Below are 18,577 nucleotides of genomic sequence, written 5' to 3' on the forward strand. Positions count from 1 at the left end.
TTTTTTTTTAAATAACAGAGTTTTAAACTCATTTATTTCCCTGTTCTGTGGACTTCATCTTAAAAAGCCAAATTGAAATGACAGTCCCATCAGGACAGTCCCGTAGGGGATGTGGAGTTGGAGGGGCTCCTATCATCCAAGAATTAAAGGGTTAAACAAGCAAGCGGGGGGCTCACTGTTGCAGTAGTTTTAGCACAGTGTCTGTCCCACCCATGCCCCTCCGGGGGCGATGTAGCATGGAACACACTGTGTGTACGGGCACACACACGCATGGGGGCACACGCACACCTCCCTCCCCGCATGTGAGCACAGAGGAGGCATGCGGATCCCACAGGGGCCCCGCCAAGGCCGAAATCCCAACAGTGCCATTATGAAGTCCCCCACACGCTGTCATTCCGGGGAGCTCACACGGTGCCACGGGCCCCACACAGCTCCGTGCTGATGGGACGGCAACCGGTGCGCACTATCTCCCCGGCCTGGCGCTGACAGGGACAGCGACACAGAGCTGTGCCAGGCCCTGGTGTAAGACCTTGCTGATGGCAGTCACTGGGCACAGAGAGGCCCCTGGCCTCCCGCAGGAGCGCTGTCCATGCGGGCATCACGGCTGGCAGCCCTGCCCTCAGGACGACTGTCATAGGTACAGGCTGAGGGCAGCCGTGCTATGGGAACTGAGGACTAGCCCAGCCCCTGATGGAGGACAGGACGGGCAGCCTGCCAGAGGGCGGAGCCAGGGCAGAACCAGCTATCAGAGAACTTTCCAGAGCTCACTGGCTCAGAGATGCCAGCCCCTGAGGTGCCACTTGCCATTGCCTATGGGTTCAGAGGACTGGGAGGTGGGCATTCACCGCAGGAGTGACATGGAGATAGGACCCGAGGCTCTATCAGATATCTGCACCCTCGGCGGGGGTGGGGAGGGGGACATGTCCTTACATGCACGACAGTCCTTACATCTCTGGCTGTTTCTCCTCCGTTCTCCCACGAAGGCTCCTTTTCTGGAGTCTTCCCGGTAGACCGTGCTTTTCCCCAGGGCACTTTCCCCCACAATCCTGTCCCCTTGTACGTGCCTACCACCGGTCTCTGTCATTTCCAGCCCGAGTGTTCGCAGAAACCCCGGCCCCGGGTTCTCGGTGACACTGCACCCCCACCCCCACCCCCGACGGCCTCCAGCGACTACAGGCACACACGGCCCAGCTGGAGCCTGGCCGCTCATCCCGTCCACTCGACATTAGTCCCACGGCCCGGTCCTAAGCAGCCAGCTCGCCCCCACTTGGCCCGTGCCCCCCTCCTTCCGCTCTGGCTGACCTTGCCTCCCTCCCAACCCCGACCCCATTTTCCCAGCCACTTGGAGATCGTGCTCGCCTTCGTGTGTGGGATGCCCACGCTCCCTGTACAATGGTGGATTCTAAGCCTGGCACTCGGGGCCTTTCCTGACCTGGTCTCTCCCCTTCCCAAGCAGCGTCACTTCCATCCTTCCTCACTAGACCCTTCGGTTCCAGCGGGGGCACCCCCCTTTCCTGGGGGACTCTGAGCACAGCAGAACTGAGGGCCAGACAGGGAAGCCACAGGGACAGGGCCTTTCAGCCATTTTCCTAGGACCAAGGGTCCGTCCGGGGATGAGCAGCTGCACGGACACATCCCCCCGACCCAGCTGCCCAACCTACCACCGAGTTTTCTTCTGGGACACTCGAGAAGCCCGTCTTTCAAGGTTCCCCATGTCCACGGAAGGCCTGACAGGGACCAACCAGGGAGGCTGTGCAGGCCACGCACCGGCCCTGTCCCAACCACTTGGCTCTGCTGGGAGAGCACGCCGCAGCACATGGCACACCAACTCACGCGTGGGGCTGCTGGCCAACACACCTAGGGTGCCCAGATGCGACTTTCACTTCGTTCCCGCATATAACCTTCCCCAGCAATCTAAGGATAGAAAACCATTCTCAGCTCGTGGGCCGCGCGGAGACAGATGACAGGCCGGATTTGGCCCAAGGGCTGGCGTTGACTCTGAGCTGCCTGAGGACGAGAGCCTGTGTTTTCCTCTTTGCACACCCACAGCGACTAGCAAGATCCGCAGCCGGGTGCTTAGTAGAAAAAGCACTCGGTACTTCCAGAACGAATGGGACAGTTTCTCACAGTGCACCGTCTTCAGGGCCACAATCCACATTCAAACCCCCCCCCCCCCCCCCGCAAAGGTGAGGGGGCACAGAGACAATACACAAGTGACCTCCTTTCACAACTTTCTACTCGGAAACCCTCGGGGCCCTTACGGCCTGCATACGCACAAGGGAAACGTTAGTACTCCAGCCAGGGATTTTCATTTACCATCAATAACAAGCTGGAGGGTTTCTTCACGCTCCCCCCTCTAACACGGTGGGCCAGCATCTGTGTCGTGGCCTCGCCATCCATGCCCGCTGGTCTAGCCTTCACTGAATACAAAGACCCACCAGAGGCGGGACCCTGGGTGCGCGGCAGACACCCAGAGGCTCGGACTCACCATCCCGCTGATGCATCGGCCGCAGGCGGTGGTTTTGAACTCGCCGTGCAGCTCCTTCACTGCACTCGTGGTGTAGAAGCCTTCGGCCAGCAGGATGATCCCATACAAGAAGAAGAAGGACGCGATCCCGTAGATGACATACTGCATCAGCTGTATCCTGCGGGGAGGACGACGCAAGGGCGACATTCGTCACTGGGTGAAGAGCAGACGCTGTGGGCCTCTGGACGGAGGGCGTGATGAGGCTGTGCCACGTCCTGGGAGCCCTTCCCGCCCCGCAGCTGGCAGCCCCCGCCACCCACCCGACAGCAACCTGGGCCAGACAGCCCCGGGGCCAAACATTGCCTGACTTCTCAGCCCTTCCTCCTTCTGCCTTCTCCCCTGGGCTTTTGTTCTGCCTGCGTCCAAGTAAGCGTTAACCAGAAGCCTCCCTTTCGTGCTAGCAGGGCCATCCCGGGGCAGTCGCCTGGCGGATGCCCTTCCCCGGGGAAGCCAGTACTTACACCTCACTCAGCAGGGCGTGGTCACTGGTGTTGGTGGAGAAGTGCTGCTCAAGGATCGCCACGGTGCCCGCCAGGGCCACGTGCCCGCAGCCACAGAACAGGGCCACCCCAGAGAAGCAGAGGATGGTGGCCACCAGAGAGGCGTAGGGGACCCCTCCCAGACACTTGATGCAGCATTCAAAGCAGCCTGGACCCAAAGGAGAGAAAAGGCAGCGGTTACGGGCGAGACGTCTCGGTCTTCATCAACACCAGCCCTTCGCAGAGAGGGCTCGCCCTTGCCAGCTCCCCTCTCGTGCTCTGCGATTAAGCTCTCCATGCCGAGGGCCAGTAGCATGGCTGTCCTCGGCTCACATTCTGGTGGGGAGGATCCCAGGGCTCCAAGAGGCAAACGTGGCTTAATTTACTCGGGGTGAGTAGCAGAGCAACCACCCGACAACGAGTTCGGGAGTAAGTCACAGTTCTAGGGCTTCCTCATTGACCTGGGGCTCGTGGGGATAGGGGTGCTGCTCGAGTGACAGGGAGGAGCGATTACTCCGCTAACAAAGTCAACAGAGAGGACAGCAGTGAAGCTGGGTTCAGAAAAGAATATCAACATGGTCATTGTGGAAGGGTGATCGATTTCTTTGGTCCCTACAAGTACAGTCACCAACATCCACTCACTGGGTCCATTCAGGTTTCATTCATATCAACATCAAATCCCCTCATCGCTTGAATAAAAATGTCTGCCCGGCCCAGGCAACACCAGCAGTGCGTTATCCCTCCTCCCCTCCTCCCACCACACTTCCATCTGCCTCCTTCCCCAAAATGTGTTCAGAGTAAGAATCCAGAACTGGTGGGTGACATTTAAGTACTTGAAGGCAAAGGAACAGAAAAGAAAACCAAAACAAAACAAAACAAAAAAAACAGATAAAGACAAAATGAGCATCCATGAAGTGAAATGAAGAAAGAGCCACAGTTAACAGTTCGTCTTAAGATTTTTCTTCATTTTTAAAATAAACTTTTACTGATGAGGTCCGTAATGCTCTCCCCAAGGGACAGAGCCAGGTGACATTTTCAGTATGGAGACATCTCTGTTTCATCTAAAGCAGTGGTGGCCTCAGGGTTAGGTATCCTGTTTGTATCGTCCAGGCCTTTATGTAAATGGCTTGTCAGGGAAATCGAATCTGAATGCATCATGATGTTTGATAGCAATCGAGAGCAGTTATTTGCTTCAAAGCCAGCACATTAACCTGGCTGCAACCCCCGCCCCTGGAGTGGTCTTTCCAGTAGACAGGGAAGGACTGGAGATGGGCTGCGCCATTTTGAGGAGCATCCCATCCAAAAGTAGCATCTGTCTAAACCCACCACAAGAGAGGACTATAAGCCAGATTCCTCTTCAGTTATGGAAAATAAGGAAAGGTCAGTGCTTCATAAGAAAGTGTGCTTTCTTTCACTGCAAAAAAGACAGATGGCTGTCATCATGGAGACCAACCTCCATGAAATGGGTTTATGAAACCACGTACTACGGGAATCAGTGCGCGGAACAGTTGAAGTTCACCAGCAAGTCAAGAGCTTTGGATACCTGATAATGGGAGCAAGGAGGATGGCGTTCCATCTTATTCTGTCATACAGCTCTCTAGGGAATGAGGGGAGGGGAGAAGTGGGCCACTGAAAGTACAAATTCTCTCCAGACTCCCAAAGCAAGAGCAACGACAGCCCTCAGCCTCATGTCCCACTACGTAAAGAGAACGCAGAACCCCGTGTGGGGTGTCACTCACCCCTCCCCCTTTCTCAGTCTGTAAGACGGTGTGAAGATCAAGATGAATGCCTGCTTCCCCAGCTAACCAAGTCACAGCTGGTCCCCACTGGACCAAGAGACACGGGTGCCCTTGGGACCATGCTGTCCAACAGAGCGGCCGATAAAACAATTCCGCTCCTCAGTTGTCCTATTTCACATGCTCAACAGCCGCACATGCTACAGGCTACCATGCTACACAGTAACTACGGAACATTCTATTCTCATAGAACTCTGCTTTGGAAGATACATTTTTGACTTGCTGCCTCTGCTATTTTCTGAAAAGTGAGTTGGATTCTTGGGGGTTTTAGTTCAGATTTCATGAGTTCAGTACTCTTCGGTGGCTTCCACAGAAAGACCCAATGAGCAGGCCAAGCACACAGCAGACATGCCAGCACGGACACATCAGCTGGGCCGATGTTCAGTGTGTCACGCGGATGCATTCTGGGAAGACCAGGTCCTTCCTCATAGTGGCAAGTGGGGGTGCGGTGGGGCAGCGTGTTTGCCCTTGAACAGCAACACTCAGCCTTCCAAGCCCACAGCTGCCACTTCAAAACAGTCTTTCATCCAAAGGGTTAGAGCATTCTGTTTCTTTCAAAGGAACGATCGCAGCTGCTCCCTGGCTCAGAAAAGACAAGTGGGGTTAGAAGAACGAAGCCATTCAGGCCCAGATTTACCAGCAGAAGAAGGCTCAAGTTTCTCTCGGAGTTCCTGCTCTCAAGGACTGCAGATACCCCATGCCGAGGGGCGAGTTTGGGACCAGCAGGGAAAACCAGGGACTGGAGGATCTGGGGGATCACGTCCATGAATGACTTTCTCAGCACTCGCCAGTGCTCCTACGTTTGCAGCAAGTGATTTTATTTGTGGATGTAGGTACTGGTTCCCACACACGACAACTTACCACATCGGTCACTGTGGTTCCACACACACAGACAAAGCTCTTTAAAAAAAAAAAATTCATTTATTTATTTGACATAGGGTGTGAGCACGCACGAGCGGGGGGGAGGGGCAGATGGAGAGGGAGAAGCAGACTCCCCGCTGAGCAGGGAGCCTGATTCGGGGCTAGATCCCAGGGCCCTGAGGTCATGACCTAAGCCAAAGGCGAGGCTTCACCGACTGAATCCCCCGAGGTGCCCACAGACAAACCTCTTATGGATCCTGCCAGCCAATGTGAGTAAAAGCTTCTGGAACACAACACAGGAAGAATATATAGGAAATCACATAGCTGGATGTGGAACATGGTCTACCTCGCTGGTCAGTGACCTGCGGGGCTGACATTACATGTGCGGTGGCCCCCTGACCTTCTAGGAATGGATCACCCCACTGGACTTTCTAGGTCAGTCTAGAAGCTCTCTCTAGCCAAGGGTGTAAGGTATCTTTACACAAGGGCGGTCTGGGCCTATGCCACACACTTATCCCAGGGAAACCTAAATGCTCAGAATCAGCTTTCTGACTACGGATAGCAATACTGTTCGTGTTCACGTTGACAGAACAGGCAGTGGGTGGCGGCGGAGGCCAGGACAGTGACACGTGCTCAGGTCAGCCTCCCAGGCACCCGCCCTGCACTCTTACAGGGCCCCGTGCTCAGCTGAATGCGCTGCTATTGCCGTCTTGACAGTCGTCATCTTTGAACAGGGGTGTCGGAATCTTCCTTCTGCACCGGGCCTGCCACTTCCAGAGCCAATTCCGAGCGAGGCATGTGGGAGGAGGCAAGAGGCCTTCTTTTCCCTTGATAGGCCCACAGGAGCATCCTGTTTCATTTCATAGTGTCCCCAGTGCGGCCAAGAATGGCAGACGCTGCCTCGCTGGCCACGCCATCCTGAGCCCAGTGCCGCAGCTCTATAGATACCAGTCAGGGCCAGAACGAAGGACAAGGTGCAACCTCTCACTCTCACAACCATCACAGTCAAAGCTCCAAGTTCTCCTAAACCAGGAGTCAGCAAACAACATACAGCCCGTGTTTTTGTAAATACAGTTTTCCTGGAACACGGCTGTGCCTCTTCGTTTACACACTGCGGCCACCTGTGGCCTACAGTGTCAAGTGCAGTAGCCAGAACCCACAGCACGGGGCTTGCAAAAGCTGGACTCGCTCCCTGTTCACGGAGAAGGGCGGCAGAGCCACCCTGGGCGGCCGTGGCACTCAGTGTGGTCCCAGGCCCAGTGGCACCTCTGCGCGTGCTCAACGTGCAGATTCTTGCCTTGCCACACCCGCCTCCGGGGGACAACTCAGCTCGGTGCTCACGCTGACGAGAGAGACTCTTGCCCATGACCCCACTCTGATCACCACCTCCGTGACTGGGGTCTCCTGAAGGCCTGGTGTCCCTGAAGCTCTCAGCTAAGCGGAATCACAGACATGGGGGTGGATGACAACAGGTGGACCGGGGGGGGGGGGGGCGACTGTCCATTCTTTCTGCTTCATTCCATCAGTGCACGGTCAGCGCTCACCAAGTGTCTCCGAGGTCCCAAGCACAGAGCCGGGTGCTGGGGACTCGGTGAGGGGCTAAGGTAGGCACAATACACAGTCTAATGGAGTTTAGTCTATGGGGCAAAGGGACATTCGCGCAATGGCTTTACTTCCCACGTGCTACAAGAGCCAAGAGTGGCGATTTTTGGAGGCTTGGGGTGGGGTGCAGGGATGGTTCCAGAACTTAAATAGGAAGGATGACGGGAGCCTGGAGTGGGGCAGAGGCAGCGGTCCGAGAGCCGTCTAGCACGTCAGAGGGCACAGCTCGGGGTGGATTCACCGATGAGGCTGGGGATGGGCTGGGGAGGACCACGGAGGACACCCAAATGTCTGCTGCGGGTAACCGGATGGGGGTCGCGCTGTTCCCCGAGCTCGGGCTGACTGGAAGACAGCCAGGCTTGGGGAACCGAGACGATGAGTTCCGTTTTAGACATGCTAGGTTTGAGGACACGGCACGTCATCTCAAGGGAAGCTTTCCAGGGGGCGACTGATTTCCTGGGTCTGTAGGTCCGAAGAGCTGACGCTGGACCCTGTGAGCTGCTGCTGGATGGCAACGAAGAGCTTTCAGAGACCAAGACATGAGCGGACCACTTCTCCCTCGGAAGTGACTCAGACCCTTTGCTTCGCAAAGTGTGGTCCCCGGCCGAGCCACAGCAACTCCATTGGTGGGAGAGAGGGGTGTTGCTGAAGAGAAAGGCAGACACCTGGGCCCCACACCAGATTAGCTGAATCAAAGTGTTAATCTTAACAAGCCCCACAATGATGTGCGCGCCAGAATCTGAGAAGCCCATTTCTAGCCAGCAGTCTCCTCTCCCCTCTTCCCGGTCTTGCAGTGTGCACCACCCCCCTCCGACACCATCCAAAGGGCCCGCTTTGGGGCTCAACCCCTGTTTGGGGTTTTCTCCCCTAAGAGGCAGCCCACTGGGCTTGGCCAGAATACTCCAGCCCCTGCCCATCAAATGCATGGCAAGTCCCAGGGTCTGCAGTGAGGAAGGACAGAATGTTCCAAGTTGTTCAGCTGTCTCGAAAGGAGTGCAGCTGGAGGGCTTTCTCTGAGCCAAGCGACTACTGCTCACCTCCGGGGTCCGGCAGGGCAAGGCCCGAGAAAGCCCCAGCGCGGTCCCCTCCCCTGGGCCACGAAGGGGACTGGACAAAGGGACTGGGTCAGGGACTGGGGCTGTCCCCAGGATGAGGAGTGGCAGGCGGCGTGGGGTTGGTGTCAAGGATCAGCAGAGCAGCCCCTGGGGGAAAGCTGAGGCTAGTTAGGGGACAGCAGCACTTTTCTCGGACGCTCCTGTGTCCACGGACCGCGTCCTTCCCGAGCGTCACTCCAGCAGTGACGCTGGGTAACGCGGAGCGGAGAAGGCCAAGCAAGCAGTTTTTGACGAACGTGATCTTCTCATGTAAGCAGAGTTTCTGCTTCAGAAACTTAGCATTCAGAGTCAACGCTAGAGTTTCTAGCACGTTTTACAAGTAACTTGGAAATTACTTTTAACTTGTTACAAGTAACAAGCAGTTTCTCTCAGCGAACCCCTAAAAGCTCTGCGAGGTTCAGAATGTCTTAAGCCTTTGCTGAGCTGGGCTGTGGCCAAAGAGATTTTTAGATTTTGATTCACACAAAAACCCCAGTGTGCATTAGCCTAAGACAGTTTAAATATAAACCACATAGTAGGGAGAAAAAACACCCATCAATGCCTCCAACTCTCAATGGCCATGTTGTCTCCAGCATCTCTAGAACCTTTTGTGCGGAACAACAGAATAAAACACGTCTTGTCCTCGGGCTGGCGGATGGCCGTTGCCATGGCTGAGTTCATAACAGCCCAGTGATTTGCCCCGAGCTGTCTGTGATCCTGGCTGCAGGAACAAGGGCTCAGATTCTTCCCCAGGGAAAGAGTGAGTGAGTGAGAGAGAGAGAGAGAGAAGGAGAAACACATGCAGGCACTCTGGCCGGCTCTCATACACACCCTCACGCCCTCTAAACAGGGCCTTCCTTGCTACTTCGCTGATTTCCAAGGAGCCAAAAAATTAAGAAGGAAAGAAGAAACCAACGTTTGCGACTTTGAAACAACAGGCACCAGGGAAATAGAAGCAGACGGAAACCGACTTCAAAGACAAGTGGCACTGGCCCGAGGCCTCCCTCCTGGATTCTGAAGGACACTAAGCAGCGGTTCCCCCCCTCCCCAGGGGGGGACTGTGCCCCCCAGGGAACACTAGGCAACATCTGGAGAGCTCTTCCATTGATAACACATTGCGGGGGGGTTGCTAACATCTCTCATAAGCAGAGGCCAGCGACGCCACTCGACGCCCTACAGCTCACGGGACAGCCACATCACGATCAGTAGTACCAAGGGAGAATAACCCAGACAGCGTAACCACAGAAGGTTACATCCGGGGGACTGATGGCAGCGAGTGAAGGCAGCTTCCATCACTACAACTGGGAGTCCGCTACTGGTGTGTTGTAGGAAAAAGCCAGGAACAGCATTGGTCACCCTGCAGGGTACCGCGCCACCCTCGTACCGCACGCGGGGACACACGCACGCAAGGGATGTGGGGACACAAAACATCAAGAGGGTCAGCTGTGAGAAGCCCCGCCCTCAGGTGACACGGGCCGCCCTGGTCTGTGTCACATTCTACAACTCAGACAAAGAACGAACGCTTCCACTTCACTCCGTTTGAAGAACATGACAGCCCAGAACGTCTCCAGTCCCGCCGCACGTTAGAACGATCCGAAGAGCATTTTCAAGCCCTGATGCCCAGATAGCCCCACAGACCCAAGACATCAGGATTTCTGAGGCTGGGGCTCGAGAATCAGAGGCTCTGGCTTTTTTAAGGACAAAAGTCAGCTCCTGAAACCATCTCAATGAGCATCCAAAGTTGGAGAACAAGCATGACAGAGGAGGGGGAAGCAACCTGTGACCCGTGGGCCACGCTCCGCTCGCTCTATGGCCTGCAGGAGTAATAGTCTTTCTTATTATTTTTGCATGATATGAGGCTAGGAGATTCAGCTCTCGGTGTCCATAAATAAAGTTTGACGGGCACGCAGCCATGCTCATTAGGTTACGTCCAGCGTGCGGCTGTTTTCAAGCTGCAAAGGCAGAGCTGGGTAGTTGCCACTGATATCTGCTACCTGGCCCCTTAGGGGAAAAGTCTGCGGAGCCCTATTAGGCAGCAGTCCTTCTCGAACTTTAACGTGCCTAGAAATTCCCTGGGGAGCTTGTTAAATGCAGATTCTGTTTAGGCAGGTGGGGGGCTGGCGGTGAGAGACCGTGCTTCTGCACTTCTCACCCACCCCAGATTCTTCTATTCGGTGGGCCCCACAGGCCAGAAAAGGGAAATGGGGTTGTTGGGGGAGGAGCTGGGGCCTGGGCCGTCCTGGGAGACCGGGGGCTCTTTCACAAGGTCTGTGAGGTTAAACCTCTTTTTAGAAATACCACTAAGATATTACTGTTTTTTTGTGTTCTGGGTTGTTGTTTTTTTTTTTTAAGATTCATTTATTTTATTTTTGAGGGAGAGAGAAAGAGAGAGAGAGAGAACAAGCAAGCAGGGGTTGGGGCAGAAGGAGAGAGAGAATCCCAAGTAGACTCCATGCTGAGCACAGAGCGTGATGTGGGGCTTGATCTCACCACCCTGAGACCCTGACCAGGGCTGAAATCAAAAGTCAGATGCTTAACCGACTGAGCCATCCAGGCACATCCTAAGATGTTACTGTTTTTACTGTGCTGACATCTGCGCGGTGACCCTGGCGACAGAGTAGCTCCCATCAGGCAGTAGCAGTGAAATGTACTCAGCTGCCAGGCTTTCTTCTCCAGCACGCATGCGCGGTTAAAACAAAACAGGTAGGAGGGCGCCTGGGTGGCTCAGTTGGTTTTCAGCTCGATTACAGGTCATGATCTCGGGATTGTGAGCTGGAGCCCCGTGTCTGGTGCCATGTTCAGGGGGGTCTGCGATTCTCTCTCCCTCTACCCCTTTCCCCCACTCGCACTCTCTCTCAATAAATCTTTCTTAAAAAATTTAAAAATAGTTTTACTGAAAAAGGTCCATGACACAGTAAAGGGATGAATTTTACCAAATCACAACCTCCCAAGGATACACCTCTCAAATAGTGATGAAGCCGGAGGGAGGCACAAAGCACATCTGTGGCACACCAAAGTGTGATGGTTGTCCTAATGGAAAGTTGTAGTGTGACTGAGTTGCAAGCCAAACAAGTACATTTTTTTGTTTTGGAACATCATTTTTTCTTGAATTAGTGACAAACTCTAGCTACGAAGACTTGGGTATCTGGCAGACATTTTCTCAAAAATGATCTAAGTGAGCTAGACAACCATTGGCAGTATTCTGGAAACCCTGTACCTGCCACAGTGACAGTCCCAGCTTTCCCAACACCTAAAACCCTTCTGGGTGAAACTGGTGGCGATATTAACAAATGGGACTTTTTTGATGTGGCATAATGAAATGTGTCAGTATTTGGAAGATCTGCGTGACTCGGAGAACCAGTATTTTCTGCATGACTGACGTGTAAGGTTACACAGAGCCAACCAAAGTCCAATGGAGAGCGACAGAGTACAAAACAAAACAAGGTCACAGATATGTCTCCAGAGTCCACATTACAAATAATCTTTAGGAAACTACCACTTGTTGAATTTTAGTGTATTATCAGGAGGAGTTTCACAAATACATGGAAAGGCCATTAAACTGTTTGCAAGTATGTCGAGAGGCGAAGTTTTCATCACATACCTCAACCTAAACCAGTTATCCGAGATGCCTGGGGATGAAGGCAGTGAGTCAGGTCTCGAGGACATTTATAAAAATCTAAAACTGTACTCTTCTTCCCACGGAAGTTTTATTTTGTTCCGAAAAGTAGTTACCTTTTCTAAACATGATGTTAACGTGTAATAGATTTGTTATTGTTATTTGAAATAAGTTCATTATTTAATAATAAGTTGGTTATGATTTCTAATGCAGAAAACATTAACCCACATCAGCCAAAGGTTTTTGGGGGTCTTCAGGTATTTTTGAGAGTGTAAGGGGGACCTAATAGCCAAAAGCCTGTGAACCGCTGGCACAGGGCATGAAGAAGCTATCATGAAGTCAGTGGATGGGAAGCGTCCTGACAAAGCGCTAAATGAGAAGTCACTCGAGTGACTTGCTTCTCCATTCTCTCCCGACCTTCACCGACCCAAAAGTTCAACGGTCTAATGGGAAAAACGCTGCAACTATTTTTAATGATGCAAAGGAAATGGCTTTTCAACAGATCTCTTTAAATTCTTGTCTTAAAATTTATTAAATAAGAAATTTTCAGGGGCTCCTGGGTGGCTCAGTCATTAAGCGTCTGCCTTCGGCTCAGGTCATGATCCCGGGGTCTTAGGATCGAGCCCTGCATCAGACTCCCTGCTCTGTGAAGGGCCTGCTTCTCCCTCTCCCACTCCCCGTGCTTCTGTTCCCTCTCTGTGTCTTTCTTTGTCAAATAAATAAATAAAATCTTAAAAAAAATAAATTTTCATATTTGTGGCATGTTGTGAAAATCTTAAAAATAGATTAGCCTCTAAAAAAAAAAATAGATTAGCCTCTAACATTTGCAATATGGCACGAGCAGTACAAGATAATTATGATCAAAGTAACGACGTCTTCGCAAATTAAGAGTAAACAAATTCACAACTGTGTGTAGCGGGGGAGGAGAGGAGGCCCAGTAGGACGAGGGGCGTGTGGGAGAGGTCAGGGCGTGGTCGACTTTATGGAGACCCTGGGGCAGCGTCACGGGAGAAGCTGGGGAGGCTTCCCTCGGCAGGCAGCGGGGACAGAGGCAGGTGCGTGAGCAGGCGAGTGACGTGGCCTGAGGGGCGCTGGTGAGAAATCCATGTGGCCCGGCTGTGTAGGCGGGACTGGAGTGGGCGCGAGCAGAACGGGCCTTTCAGAGCTTTAGTCAAAGGGCACAGGGTGTGCTCCACAGAGGTAGGAAGGATGAAAATCAGACAAGGGTTGGAGCCATGAAACCGCTGTTAATAGGAAAACCACAGGCCCAAAATGGCGTCACTTAGGCCAAGTCCCCAAGCCAGGGGCTTAACACCTAATCTATTTGCTATGTCAGCCTCTCCCAGAAATGCAGTCATAACCAGTCAGTCAGGAATTTTTTCAATCAGCCAGCGCCAAAGAGTCTGCCACAGGGGTCTTCTCCGTCCCCCAAGGAAAGATGAGGTCATCTGCATGAGATGTCAGGACCCCTTGCTTTCCCCCCTAAGGGAAGAAGGGCCTTGCCCTAGAACAATCCTTTCCTTCCGCTATAACATTTCTTGCCCCACTCTCCTTCTCTGAAAACCCTCCATTTTGAACAAATACTCAGAGCCCCTCTACTTGCTCGATGGGATGCCGACAGAGTCATCCATCATTTAACAGAACCAATTGGATCTTTACAATTTACTCAGTGGGATTTTTATTATTTAACACAGTCAGTGTCACACCACATTTTACAGGAATGGCTGGGTTCGAGAAACGGTAGGAAATGTATGTGAACAAATCATCAGAAGGGCCATTCCAGAAAACGGAAACTAACCCAGGGAAACAGAAAGCACATCGGCGGTTGGTCGGAGAGGGCAGGTGAGAGGGAGGGCCTACAGAGGGACCCGGGGACACCTGCCAATCGAAGGACCATCTGGCCTGTGCTGCTGGTTTCGCAGGCACATTCGTATGTTCAACTTACCAAACGGGCCACTTTAAATGCAAGCTCCGTACACATGTCAATTATACCTTCCAAAAAAAAGAGAGACCTGGTTCTTAAGCTTGATGTTTACCAAAGACACTAGTAATTTTAAAAGGGTTGTGAATCTCTCTGGGGAACGAAGGATCGGCAGCAAAAGGCAGGAGCCACCCCCCACCTGGGTGGGATCGTCTGGGGGGACAGATTCTGTGGCTGCAGAACCCACAGGCTCCTCTACTTGGTGACAAGAAAGTGAAGGGGCCACTGTACTCAAGGAGAGAAAGGACGCACTTCTACCCGGAAACCTGTATACAGCTTGTGGCAGGCAGCCTCCTAAGATACTCCCGAAGGTCCTCGCGCCTCCTGATGGTCACACCCTTGTGTGATTCCCTCTCCCTGAGTGCGGCCTGGACCTAGGGACATGCTTCCCTGATGAGGTTTCCAAAGACCATGACTTCTGGCTTGCTGGAACTTTCTCTCTCATCTGCTCACTTGCTCTCTCTCATGAAGCCAGCTACCAAGTCATGAGGGATCTAGGGGAAAGCACATATGGCAAAGAATCCAGAGAAGTCTTGGGCCAACAGTCTGTGAGGGAGCAAGTCCTGCCAACAAGCACGCAGTGAGCCGGGAAGTGGATTCGTCCACGGTTGGGCCTTCTGATGAAACTGCGCCCTCAGCCGACACTTTTGTAGCGGCCTCACTGGGCATCCAGACACCGCTAAGCCAAGCCCAGACTCCCAAGCTGCAGAAAAGGAGATAACAGATGTTGTGTCTAGCTGCTAAATTCAAAATTAACTTGCCACGCAACAGTAGATAATGAATAAACAGCCACATCTCTGGAGTTTGCCAGTGACTCTACAACAGGATCCCTACATTTTTTAATACAGAAAGACACAATGGCAATATAAGAACATCAAGAGGAGCAGTCATCGAATTCGGAAGTGCGGTCTGCTACAATGTGGTGATTTAGTTTGGGGCATCTCGGTGCGTCAACAGGTATACAAGTTGCCTTTGAATTTCAATTTCAGAAAGGTATCTTGAACTGAAATGATACTTTGCCAGAGATAGTATAACGAGGATAGAGTTTGCTAACCAAGGTTACGACCCTCTACACATACAGTCATGGTGCTCAAACTTCAGAGCACATCTGAATTGCCTGGGGAACATATTAAAACATACCAAATTCCTGGGACCTGTCCCAAGGTGGGTGGGGCCCGGGAATCTGAATGCTTAACCAGCATCCTTGGTGATTCTGATTCAGGGCATCAGAGGCTCATACTCTGAAACACCACTTAGAGAAATGACCCCCAAGATTAAGAAGCGCACTTGTCCTGATGAGCACTGGGTGATTAAAATAAAAACTTAAAAAAAAAAAAAAAAAAAGACCCGGGATGCCTGGGGGGTTGTAGTCAGTTGAGCAGATGGCTCTTGGTTTCTGCTCAGGTCATGACCTCAGGGTCATGAGATCGAGCCCCGCTCAGGCTCCGTGCTCAGCACTGAGTCTGCTTAACACACACACAAACACACACACACCCTTTCTCTATCTCTCTCTCTCCCTTCCCCCCACCCCTTTCCCACACACATTCTCACTCTTTCAAATACATAAAGCTTTTTAAAAAAATGACCCCCAATATTACACTGATTAAAAAGACACAGGCTTTATAGGTCACAGAAGAGAAAATCTGAAGGCTACTGGAGGGCACAGCTGATGAGAAGAATCCCCTGACATCATGTCACAGGACTTGGTTCATTACGGGGATGCTCAGAGAAGAACCTGAAAGAGACCAGAGGGGCTGAGCTTCTAGAAAGGGCCAAGGTGCCTGGAAGAAGGGCCGAGCCTTAGCCTAAAGCCTGTGAACAGTGGGTCGCGTCGGGGAGCAAGGATTCTGAAGCCTGGAGAGAAGAAAAGGAGGGATCCCAGATGATGATCTCAGGAGAGTGAGTGACTAGCCAAGTCTCTGGGTGTTGTCTTCCGTAAATAGATTAAATCTGCGATGTGGGCTAAGAATGCAAGTATTTCAAGTCAAGGGTTGGCAGGATTTTCTTCCCCTGTGAAGGGCCAGAGAGCAAATATTTCTGGCTCTTCAGAGCATGTGGTTTCAACCACTCGATTCTGTTGTGGCAGGAAAGCGGCCACAGACGAGCTGTACGTGAATGGGTGGGGTGTGTTCTGATAACATTTTATTTACAAAAAATGCGGTGGGTGGCATCACCAGCTCGGGCTAAGTCAAGTCCTCCCAGGAATGTCCATAAGCTCTGCTTATGACCACTGGGCAAGAGGACAGGAACGTAAACAGGTTGTTTTAAGAGCTCGAAAGGCTCATTGTGATCCCTTTACTTCCCCCTGCCTGACACTTTACCACTGCAATTATTCCTTGCAGGGAAGCACCATCCACAGAACTTTCCAGATAAAATGCAAGCATGACGGTCTTCAGAGAAAGACTCATCCCACCTACATGACTCTCTGACACGCAGAGCTTTCTGTTTAGCACAAAAGCCATTTTCTATGAGCTTTTGACAGACATGGAAACATGTGGGTGTGTGTGTGGCTTATTTGTGAGTGAACAGGAGGGGGTGCCCGAAAGGACACGGCCCGGGGAGGTGGGTGGACTCGAGCCTCCTGCTTCACAGCATCTCCAGTTAGCTCTTAAGGGTGCCAAAAGGTCTCGAAGCACAATTCATTTTCATGAACTCGAACGGAAACACAGCACACGAGGGGGATCATGAAGGGAGTCAAGACCAGATGTCACTAATTCTAAGAGACGGGGGAGGGGAGATCGCTGCTTTGGATAATCCAGGTCGGTGGCCCTACACCCAGATGTTGTGTCTGAGAGAAAGCTCCAGATCTTCTATACAGATCGACGTGCTTTTCATCGCTGCGTTTCTCTGTCTGCCGACTCGGAGTTGAGGGGATCAGCCACGAGACCAAGAGGCAAAGGGAGTCCTGAACGTGGCAGCCGCTGTTCCATAATCAAGCATAATCACACACCAACAAGACAGCTGATAAAAAACGAACATTCATAAACAAGAAATTATACCTATTTGGCTGACATAATAACAGCCTTTGGTAAATGAGCTCTAAAATCATGGCCCGCTGTCTATGGCACGTGTTTTGTAAGGACTGCAGGTGACGTGAAAAATGGAACAATGGACCCACGGCAGGAAACCAGTTGCAAAGAGCTCAAACCACCACCACCACCACCACCACCACCACCACCAGAAAACCCCCCAAACCCTCAAAATGTCATCGCGGGGGCCTGGGCTGTGATTCACTTGCCCTGCGTCCACGATGAACCCCGGTTTAAGCCAAAACGCATGAGGGGTACAGGCTGGAGATGTGAGGGGGCTCGTCTTCCTGGGTCACACCAGGGCAGCTCCCCAGAACTCAGCCGTGACCATGGGTGAGAGGGCATCTGCGCGTGCGCTCCTTGGGTTTCTGGAATGATCTACGGCCCTCTCAAACCGAGCACCAGAACAATTCGGATTTGGGAAACAGGCAGAGAGGAGACTGGTGACTGGAGAAGGGCATGGTTTTGCTGCCGCTCAGCTCTCAGACTGGATGCTGAGCCGTGGTGGGCCGGCGCGTGAAGGGTCTGTCTTGGGGCATTTGCTCCAAGCCTAGAGGAAGGACCAGCATCTGGCGAGTCACTGGGGTAGAGTAAGGAACGCCACGAGGGATATTTGAGAGTCTCTCCTAAGCTTGCACCAGCGGTCCCCTCGCCCTCTCCTGGCCACAAGGGCACAGACCTTTCCTGCTAGTGCAACCCCTCCCCCACCCCTCTTCACCAAGACTTGAAACCAAGGTCCCCCAGGAGGCCTGGCCTCAGACAAGCAGAAGAGAGAATCCAAGGTCACTGTCCTTCAAACTAACCAGGACTCAGGGCCTCGATGACCGGCCTCTCCACAGACAGACGGGGAGGAGTGAAGCCCCGGGGCCGTCCTCAGCCTTTGCAAAGAGAAAGAGACTTCTAGATCTTTAGAGGATAAAAAATCGCTTCTTCAATTCCTTTCCAGTTCTTCCTTCTTACTACTTGGGCCTTCCTCTAAGCTAGTGCTTCTCAACTTTAACGCATGTTGTTGGAAGCATCTGGAAATCCTGCTGAGACGCGAGCTGTGAGCCAGCAGGTTTGGGTTGGGGCCCGAGACTCTGCATTTGTCACAGGTTCCAGGTGAGGCCGGTCCGCAGATCGCACTCGGAGCAGAGGATCCCGCCTCCGGGGCCTCCACTCGGAAGCCTGCACCACACCGTCTACACCAGCCTCAAGCGGCCCCACTGGGAGAGCCAGTTGGGGCAGCAGGCAGAGGGGCTCGCTGCTGCCATGGCCGCATACAGGACGGGCACTTTCCTTTGGCAGAGATCAGCTCTGGAAAACTCTCCCCCACCCCGTGGAAAGAAACTGAGAACTCAGGAGTTGGAGGGGAGGGGGACACACACCAGAGCCATATGGAATTCTCTATTTTTTCCCTCACACCATCTGGTTTGGGATCTAAGTACAGAATGGCAACTGCGTTGATGTAAGAGCCAACAAACTCTCCAAGCGACTGGGAAGGCGCTCACTCGGTTGGGTCGGGTCCCCTCCCACCAGGGCCACGTGGCTGGGTCCAGCCACAAACCGTCCCCAGGGTGTGTGCCCAGGAGGCACGTGCGTTCCAGGGTCCA

General features: G+C 52.8%; 1 protein-coding gene across 4 annotated transcripts in view; it reads right to left on the minus strand.

The window, feature by feature from the left end:
* GPM6B (glycoprotein M6B) overlaps positions 1 to 18,577 on the minus strand; it is a 160,232-nt gene that overhangs the window by 19,722 nt on the left and 121,933 nt on the right. For all 4 annotated transcript variants that reach the window (XM_032329449.1, XM_032329451.1, XM_032329448.1 and 1 more), the window contains 2 exons: positions 2,989 to 3,175; positions 2,489 to 2,645 (listed from right to left, as the gene is read on the minus strand). In XM_032329449.1, the coding sequence (XP_032185340.1) occupies positions 2,489 to 2,645; positions 2,989 to 3,175 (344 nt within the window). The remainder of the gene's footprint in view (positions 1 to 2,488; positions 2,646 to 2,988; positions 3,176 to 18,577) is intronic.

The sequence above is a fragment of the Mustela erminea genome, chromosome X, assembly GCF_009829155.1.
Source record: "Mustela erminea isolate mMusErm1 chromosome X, mMusErm1.Pri, whole genome shotgun sequence".
Taxonomy (NCBI): Eukaryota; Metazoa; Chordata; class Mammalia; order Carnivora; family Mustelidae; genus Mustela; species Mustela erminea.